The sequence below is a fragment of the Pteropus vampyrus genome, unplaced genomic scaffold, assembly GCF_000151845.1.
Source record: "Pteropus vampyrus isolate Shadow unplaced genomic scaffold, Pvam_2.0 Scaffold215, whole genome shotgun sequence".
Classification (NCBI taxonomy): Eukaryota; Metazoa; Chordata; class Mammalia; order Chiroptera; family Pteropodidae; genus Pteropus; species Pteropus vampyrus.
Window position 1 is genome coordinate 1,276,363 of NW_011888996.1, and position 10,085 is coordinate 1,286,447.

General features: G+C 38.7%; 1 protein-coding gene across 3 annotated transcripts in view; it reads left to right on the plus strand.

The window, feature by feature from the left end:
- PTDSS1 (phosphatidylserine synthase 1) overlaps positions 1 to 10,085 on the plus strand; it is a 61,841-nt gene that overhangs the window by 28,312 nt on the left and 23,444 nt on the right. For all 3 annotated transcript variants that reach the window (XM_011372895.2, XM_011372894.2, XM_011372897.2), the window contains 3 exons: positions 3,922 to 4,080; positions 5,842 to 5,993; positions 8,928 to 9,069. In XM_011372895.2, coding sequence (XP_011371197.1) covers positions 3,922 to 4,080; positions 5,842 to 5,993; positions 8,928 to 9,069 — 453 coding nt within the window. The remainder of the gene's footprint in view (positions 1 to 3,921; positions 4,081 to 5,841; positions 5,994 to 8,927; positions 9,070 to 10,085) is intronic.

Genomic DNA, 10,085 nt, shown 5'->3' on the forward strand with positions numbered 1-10,085 from the left:
ATGACAATAACGATTATGGCAGTTATGGTGAGGACGATAGCGGTGACTGATTGATTTCGGGTTGTCTATTCTGCCAAGCACTGTGCTGGGCACTTTGTATTGAGTCTGTGTAAGCCTCACGCATGCATGTCAGGCAGCAATATCCACACCTCACTGAAGAGGAAATAGAAGCTTAAAATGGATAAGTATCTCACTCAAAGCACAGGCTGGTGAAACCTGTCCTTTCTCTCTAGACTGGTCTTCAAGTATATAATTCATGTATATGGTTATGATAATAATAAGTGCTTTGACACTCAAGTCTGTGAAATAGAGATTAGGAGAAAGATATCTCAGATAAGATATCTTCCCTCACAATTTTCTTGGGCTTTTGAAGTAAACTGATTTGTAGGTGGATTCCCAGATAAGTCTATGTCTAGCCCATTCTCTCAGTGAGATAGGGAGGTTAAATCTAGTAACACTTTTGCCGTCTAGCTTCCTTAGGAATTTGACATCACAAGGACATTCATTTGTCACAATGACAGTCCCAAAAGAGCTGAAGCTGGCTTTTGAAATCTAGTTTTCAAGTTTTGGCCAATTGTTTCCTGCCAAAAGCATGAGGCTATTTTCAGCTTTTAGAGTCCAGCTGGTGCTAGAACACCTCGGTCTTCATCTCTAATCCCTAATCACTTCGACTTCCTTGAAGAAGTCTCCCACAGTTCTAAGGACCTGTTCATTGATGGCTCTTGAAAAACACCTTCCCTTTGATACAGTTGGGGGAAGGAGAAGCACATTTGTGCAAGACCGAAAGTTCCCCGCTTCCCAAGGTCATCTGCTCTCCCCATTTCTTCAGTGCTGCCACCTACTCCAAATCTTGATAGGCTCAAGTCCCTGCCTGGTACCACACACTGAAAGTCAGTCTCCCTTTTCCCTTAGAATTAATATTGTACAACAAGATTAGGGGTCGTCGAAATCTAATTAGAGGCAGTTTTGTGTGTGTGTGTAATTGGGAAGTTTGCTACTTTTCTAAATAGTAATTCTATTCAAAAATATGTATTCTAAGCTTCAGACAAGCTTTCAGAGCACATCTCATTTGTAAATTGGGTTGTCTGAAGCGGCGGTCTTCCATTTAGTAAATACATACGAGCCTTTCCTGTGTGTTGGACACCACGCTGGTGGCAGGCAATGCGGGACAGGGTGGCTCCCTGCCCTCTTGGAGCTCGGAGTCTATTAGAGGCAAATGAAACAAGTAATTGTTGGCTCTTTTTTTTTTTATACTCAAGACAACTTCAATAATTTTTAAAAATTTTATCAACACACATCCAGTCTTGTTTCGTTTTTACCCCCCACACCTTGGATTATTTTGCAGCAGTCCTCAGACACTGTATCTAATGTACAGGGACTGCTTTTTAAAATATAACCACAATGCCATTTTACATTAACAGTATACATTCAGTGTTCGCCTTTCCCCAGTCACCTCTTAGATTTCTTACAGTTGATTTGTTCAAATAGGATCCAGACAATGTCCAAACATTGCATTTGCTACAGCTCTTAAATCTCTTTTAATCTGTAGTCCCTCCTCACCTCTTTTTACCTTGAAATTTATTTGTCAAAGTAACCATATTGTCTTTTCTATAGTTTCTCATGTCTGGATTTTGCTGCTTGCATTTTCATGGTGTCATTTACAGTATCTCTCTGTGCCCCATATTTCCTGTAAACTGGATGTTAGATGTCGAAGCTGAGTCCAGATTCCAGTTCAGTTCTCTGTCCTACAGTGGGACAGCTTCATAGGTGGTACTGTGTGTCACACTGGGAAGCACATGATGTCTGATTGGCTCTTCTTTTATAACATTAAGATTGATCATAGAGTGTCAGGAGGTCAACAGCAGTTTTAAGATATGCCATCAATAAAGTATAGATGTGGCTTTTGGGAGGGGAAGAAAAAAACTTATATTAAATGCATCAAACATTGTAATATATTGAAATTTTCACCCCAGTTCTTTAACTACAGTGTGTAAATGATGAACCAAGAAAGCATAGTGATTATAGACGTGTGCACTGCAATAAAGGGAAAGAAATAGGTGCTATTGGAATTTACAAAAGGGACCTAATCTAGTCTGGGAAATCATGGCAGGCTTCCATAAAGAGCTGATGTTTAAGCTGACAACCAAAATGTGAATGGGAGTTGGCCAAGCAAAGTGGGGGTAGGGGGTGGGGCCATTTTCAGGAAGGGGAAACAGCCTGTGAGAAGGCTCTGACTTGGGAAGTCTGGGATCAGCCAAGAGCTGAAGAAGAATAGAAGGGAGGAGTGGGTGGTACCTGAGGCTGGGGAGACAGATGAAGAAGAGTTAGGATGTTATTCTGAATGTAACAAAACACCATGGACAGTTTATGAGCAGATCAGTTGCCTGTTAGAGGATCAATTATAATAATACCCCCATCTCCAGTTAAGTTTGGAAACAAAAGAAGAGGGTAGAATATCAGCTAATTTCTTCCTGGTGAAAGCTCCGTGGAGCAGATGGCTTTAGACCTGGGCCATGTGGCCTTGCTAATACAGCCTCTCTCACCCCTGAATTAGGCTTCTTGCTTGTCCCATTGGACGGCCACAAGCTTCTTCCCAAAAGGAGGGAGAAGACGAGAACTCTCTGTGCCATCTGTAGGCAAATAATTTCCAAAGACATTGGAATCTATATGTTCTTTATTCTTCCAAGGTCACCATTGGAAATGAGAGAGTGAGTGGGAGAGTGGGGAAGGAGGCCTAGAATGGGTAGAAATGGAGATTCTTCTACACTGGAAAGGATGCCTTACCCAGCCACCCACCCCCACAAACACAGACACAAACATACACACACACCAAAATGATCTGATCCATTATCTAGAAATTATTCTGTTTGTAGAGAATAGATTACAGAAAGCAAAAGTGAATACAGAGAGACCAGTTAAAAATCTCTATAGTTTTAAGCTGGAGGTGGGTACTCAGATGCTTATTAGAGTGTCATCTATAGTTTTTAAATACCTGAAACATTTCATAATTTAAAAAAGCTAATGTGGACATCTAAGCAAGGAATAATCGTGTTGGTGAAATGGAGGAAAGAAATACTTGGGGAGGTGAAATGAATAGGACTCGGTATTAGGTTAAGGTTGGGCAGCGATGGAGAGGATGGGGTCACAGAGGTCAGTCCTCAGACCACTTGGAAGGCGGGCAGGATGCGCCCTCACCTCCGTTAAGTAATGTCAACTTAAAATTACTTATGGATATAGTAAAAACAAAAATATATTAGAAAAGGAACCAAAATTCTTAAAAGCTTTGTAATTTTTTAATATTTATGTAATATGTAGTATATTTTGAAATGGGAGTTAATCTGTTTTTTTCCAATTTCCAAAGTTAGACGATTCAGCTTTTCTTCTTTTTCTAACATAAGCGTTTAAGGCTTTACGTTTCCCTCTAAGTTCTGCTGAACTACATCCCATCATTTTTGATATATGATATTTTCATTATCATTTAATACTAAATATATTTTAAATTTCTATTATGATTTCTTCCTTAATCCGTTCTATTTGGAGATGTGTTTCTATATTTTCAAACCCATTGGAATTCTGTATATTCTTTATTTAATGCCATTTTAGTTATGTTTTTGTTACTGGCCTTAACACAGTTGCCCTATGGTCAGGCGACATAGGCTATGTGGTACCACTTCTTTAAGATGTGTTAAGCCTTTGTAAAATTATTTTGCTTCTCATTTTAACCCAGCTTTTGCAATTCAGAGCAAAGCAATTCTAATTTATAAACTCTAATGCTTGTCCATTTTTCCTCAAGAATCTTCAGTTATTAAAACTTTTTTTATTGGGCAGTTGTCGAAGTCATGTCAGTTCCTATTATCAGAATCCTGGAAGGAAGTTAATTTTTATAGTATTGCTAATTATTTCCTTTTTTATTTTAAACAGGAGTATGCTGTGAACTGCCATGTTATCACCTGGGAGAGGATTGTCAGCCATTTTGATATATTTGCATTTGGACATTTCTGGGGCTGGGCCATGAAGGCCTTATTGATCCGTAGTTATGGCCTCTGCTGGACCATCAGTATTACCTGGGAGCTAACTGAGGTAAGAAGACCAGGGGTCCGCAACCCCTGGACTGTGGACTGGTACTGGTCCATGGCCCGTTAGGAACTGGGCTGCACAGCAGGAGATGAGCAGTGGGCCAGCGAGTGAAGCTTCATCTGTATTTGCAGCCACTCCCCAGCACTAGCATCACCATCTCAGCTTCACCTCAGATCGTCAGGCATTAGATTCTCTTAGGGGCACCAGTCTCTGGTGCCAAAAAGGTTGGGGACTGCTGATCTACACCCTACAGTGTGGATAGTTTTTATGTAGGAAGAAGGTAGTCTGTCAGTTAACAATCAAGCAGTCCATTCTCCAGCCCCTATGATATAAAAATATTTAAACCACCCCCTAGGAATATTTTACAGCTTTGTGAGAAAAAAAAAAATAACTCCTTGTTAACTTAAAGCCTGCTTCAATCTCACAAATCTTAAAGAGAAACAAATGAAATAAAGCTAAAGAATGAAGTCGAAATCCCAAGTGAGACAAATAAAGGGTAATGAGATCTGCTTAGAAGTAAATAAGTAGTTTACCTACTAACTAGTTTCCAGTTTGAGATAAATAGGATTGTTGTGGTAATTATAATTAATATCATGTGTCCATGATATTTTATAGCTGAAAAATGGATTCCAGATGTAGCTCTAATAAGTATCTCAGTAATTGAAAGTATTATCTCATTTAATGAATGAAAGATACATTCTTGACAAACTATTAGCAAAATGAAATTTCAGGAACTAATTCATTTATTGATCAGTTACTATTCATTCCCAAAGGAACAAAATTTGGCCATGGGCACAGTATATTTCTCGATGCCAGTCATTATCCTGACCCTAATTTAGAAGCATGCCAGTTTGATAGGGCTTCTATTAATGTGCCTCTCACAGCCCTAGAGGTTAGAAATCCAAATTCAGAGTATCAGCAGGGTTGATTCCTTCTGACAGCTATGAGGGAGTCTGTTCCAGGCTTCTCTTTTCAGCTTCTCAAGGTTCTCTGGCAATCTTTGGCATTTCTTGGCTTGTAGATGCATCACCCCAATCTCTGCCTTTATCTTCATGTGACGTTCTCCTTGTATGTGTTCACATGTTCTTTTTAATGCCACCAGTCATATTGGATTCGGGGCCCACCCTACTCCAGTTTGACCTCTTATCCAATTATATGTGCAATGATTCTCTTTCCAAATAAGGTCATATTATGAGGTACTGAAAATGAGGACTTAAACATATAAATTTTGAGGTGACACAGTTCAGTCCATAACAGTGCCCAACACTGTATATATCATCCTAAATCACCATAAATCAGAACAGGTAGAATATGTTCCCCACATACACGTGAGGGAACCAGAGCTCAGAAGCTTCTTGATTAGGTGAGCCAGGATTGGATTCCGGATGCACCCCATGTTCTTGCGCCCCTCTGTGACTTCCAGGCATCTTCATAACCTGGCTGCAGTGTGACCTCATACAAGGTCCTTGTCTTATTGTCATTAGCCAATGAAAGTCATTAGTAGTAGTATTTAAAGAGAGGCCATCATTTTTTTGAAGCCCTATGTCAGAAGAAGAGCTGTTTGGATTAGTACTATTTGCAAACCATCCACAATATAAAAAAACAAGAACCAGATTGCAGACCCTGCTTTTTTTCCCTCATACTTAGGAAAAACTGGTATGCCAACAACTTCTCCTAAAACAATGTGTTATTAAAAGGAAATTTATCTTTCCATGTTGTATCCTTCTTTTTTTTTTTTAAACAATCATCTGTTGTGTTTCTCAGCTTTTCTTCATGCATCTTCTGCCCAATTTTGCCGAGTGCTGGTGGGATCAGGTCATTCTGGACATCCTGTTGTGCAACGGTGGTGGCATCTGGTTGGGCATGGTCGTTTGCCGGTTTTTAGAGATGAGGACATACCACTGGGCGAGCTTCAAGTGAGTTGTGTTCTTTCTGGACATCAGTCACAGGTTTTCACGCTGTATATTTAACTGCTTTAGTAGCATGCAACTTCAGTACCGTCTTTGATGATAAGGAGTAAATTATACATTAGTAATTGAAACTCAGAAATGATTATAAACCTAATTTCAGGCGTTCATGCAGAAAATGCTAAATCATTTAAGATGTTCTCCTTCCTTTTTATCCTACATTCAGACTCCCATCACTAGATTAATTAGTCCTCTATCCCCAGGTTAACTCCTCAAAACCTTCTCACACTATTGCTTGACTGATCTTTTTAAGAATGTTCAATTCATCATGTCATTACTCTGATGGCTTCTTCTGGTCTTTAGGACCAAGTATACATCCGCAGTCTCAGCAGGTAAGGTCCCTTTCTCCATGCCCTCTGGGGTACCCAAGGACCTGAGCCTGTGTACATACTCCTCTTTACCTGGGTTTGACCTGTGTTCCCATGTGCCAGGCTGGCTGGTCCTCTTCCTTCATAACTCAGCTGACTTGTTACCTCCTCAAGTAGTTGTCTCTGACTCTAGTTTAAGTTGCATGTTCCTCCTCTGCCTCCGTGGAGGGCAGTGCACACCTCATCATTCTTTTAGCTGCCTCTCTGAACTTGCTTCTCAATTTGACTGTGACAGGAACCATGCCACTGATGAAGGAAGAAAAAAACAACGGTAGTGATGATGAAAGTAGTAGTAGTTTTTATTGTGTTTAAAACTTCCTTTATTTATATTAAAAAAATGAGTATTTTCCACTGCTTAAATATTTTTCTAAAACATGATTTTAAAGGGTTTTTTTGTATCCCAACATATGGATAAACTATAACATATTTAATCAATTTCCTTTTATGATCATTTAGTTGTTTCAAAGTTTTCACTTTATAAAGGCTAGAGTGAACATCCTTGAACATCTATCTTTGTGTGTATCTAATTTTTTTAACAAATTCTTAGAAGTAGAATATACCAATTTATGTTCTCATCTGTATACACCAATGTGTATATGTGTTCATTTCATTATATCTTTGAATTTTATTTTTAAACCTTTGTCAATTTTATTACACATAAAATTGTGTGAACTTGAATTTCTAGACTTTCTATTGAATTCTTTCTTTTATTAGTGCTTTTTAAAGATTAAGCATATTTACATTTTGTCATAAATGTGACTTTATATTCTATTTTGTCATTCCCTTCTAATTTTGTTTGTGGTAGGTTTGTTATATAAACTTTAAAATTTTTAAGTCTTTTGTTTAGGTAAATGTTAACTGTATTTTATTCTAGTTTAATAGTTTAGTCTTTTTATTAAAAGTAACTTATTTAATCTAAAATTTATTTTGATATATGATGTGAGGGGGAGATTTCACAATATTTTTACAATTGATTAACCAGTTTTCTCCATCCCTTTTATTAATAATTCTTTCCTTGGCCAATGACTTGAAAGCATGTTTTTCAATATATTTAAGGCAGTATATAATGCAACAAAAACTGGCTGTGCTGGATATTGCTCTAAGTAAGCTCTATGCACAGTATCTTGTTTGAGCCATATGATCCGTCCTAGGGGTGGATACTTTTATTCTCTTCATTTTAGGGATGATGATACTGAGACTTAGGTTTAGTAATTTGCCCTGGGACACACAGCTAGCAAGCAATTAAGTCCGAATTTGTGTGAGAGACTCTCTGGCTCCTTAAACACAGCCATGATGCTTCCCTATACTTTCATATATTTATGCTTCACATTCAACTTGAGAATTATTTTGTCAAGTTACCCAAACACAAACCAAATTAATAAACAGAAAATTACATTGGTGTTTTTTTTTAAGTTGCATTAAATGTACAAACGACTATAGATTAACTTAGGTTGAATCAACCTCTTAAGTATTTCAGTTCTCAATCTGTATTTCTCTATTCTCATCTTTCTCTACCTCTTTCCACGAAGCTTTGCCATTTTTTAAAATACAGGTCCTTCATAGTTCTTGTTTATTTGGGGGTGGATTTTCTCATGTTGTACTTGATGGGTAGGCGAGTGAATGCAGGAACAAACCCGGTTCCCTCCCCTTCCCTGCCATTTTCCCCTGAAAGAATACCAAGCCTGACTTGTTCGCACTTGCGCCTTCAGCACTTAGCATAATGTCTGAGAACATACAGGTTCTTGATATAAGTCTTCGTTGAATTAAAGAATCTTTACTGGTTATTAAATGCTGTTTACCTTGAGTTTCGTGACAGGGCTAGAACGTGCACACCCATCTGCGAGGCACGGTGAGCTTGCAACTACAAGTTGCTCTCTCTGAGCCTAAATGGTCTCATTTGTAATACATGTGCTGTTTGTGTTTCATGAGAGTATGAGGTTTTTAATTGAGTCATTTCTAGGATTAAAACTAAGAAAGGTTAAAAATCACTGTTCAACAATCCAAGCTGTTCACTTTTCTGAGGAATAAACAGAGTGAAGAAATGATGTGGGAGACCTCAAGAGTGTGTTCTCTATTTTATTAAAATGCTCTGACCCAGGAGGTGAACAGTGGGTGGGAATATGATCCTTGCTGGCACCCTCCTCCTTCCTGGCCTGGTTCCAGATGGTTGTCTCTAATGCCTCTCAGCCTCTTTTGTCGCCAGTTCACAAATTAAGGCCTCTCCTGTCTCTTCAGCGACCTGACCTCTGTGCTGTGCCTGTCATCCCTGAAATTCCCCATTGAGTGGGCTGCTCTCAGTGCTCCGCCTGTGAATACAGTGACCATTGTTGGAGAGATGGTTCAAATAGAAAGGAATCTTTTTGTTCCTAGCATTGGTTAGCATAGTCAATGCACAGGTTTGGTTTGGTTTGGTTTGGTTTGGTTTGGTTTGGTTTGGTTTTTACCCGTCTTCGTTTTTTTTCCTTCCCCTTCCTTCTCTCACTGGATTTTCACTGGAGCTGTTCCTTTCTCACAGGGACATCCACACCACTACCGGGAAGATCAAAAGGGCCGTGCTGCAGTTCACGCCTGCTAGCTGGACCTACGTTCGATGGTTTGACCCCAAATCTTCATTTCAGAGAGTGGCTGGAATTTACCTTTTCATGATCATCTGGCAGGTATTTTTTTCAGATACCAAGAATTAGGAAAAAAACTAAAAATCATTCAGGAATTTAGAGGTAATGCTAGTTGACATCGCTTACCAGCTAAATGCTGAAGAAGGTATAATATTCTGCAGCTGACATATGAAATAATTTAACAAAGCGATATTATTACACCTAAGGTCTTGCTTTGTCATGAAGGCATTTTAAAACATGGATCTTTGAATTACAAATAAGAAACAGATTAAAATTTGGATTTGTTCAGAAGCCCATGGTCAGCATCTATTACCCAGTGAAATAGGTGCTGGATTGCTTTTTAGAATGATCATTTTCAGAACCAAAGGAACAAATGCAAGGCTTTTTCTTATATTCCATATTTAACATTTGATTTTTAAAATTGTGCCTCAGCTGTTACCATTTGAGTTTTCTTGTAAAGAGCTAAATAAAGAAGCCCTCCTGGGGGATACGGATCCCACAGAGTGGTGTCAGCAGTGGAGAGAAGCTCTTGTTGCAAGCAGACCATGACTTGATTAAGGTCATTCAGATAGCCAAAGGTCTTGGAAAAGGATTGACAAACATCTCTGTTTTCTAGAGTCAGCCTTTTTTTATTGATCCTCTAATCCCCAGGTTAATTGTTTCACAGCTTTGGAAGACTAGCTGAGGGAAACAGCTTTTACCAGAAAGGTCTTTCAGAATCATCAGAAATTATATTTTGAACATATTTACACAAGATACTTCCAACATAAGGGGAAAAATCAGCATGTGTCACTTTTAAGACAGACAGTCCTTGTCTACACATGGAGAATAATAATGCCCATCTCAATAAATGTAGTTTATGACTACAGAAGCATATGTGAGTAGTCACTGTAGTTTGGGGAAGTCAATATGTATAAAGATAGGAGTGTAAATGGGTTGGGATTAAGTTGTACCTTATCAGGGCAGTGTCAGGGAAGGTGTAGGTTTTCTTCTATTACAGGAACTGAGGAAGAATTTGGGTTTGTTCAGAAGAGAGAGCAGTGTGCTCATAGAACAGC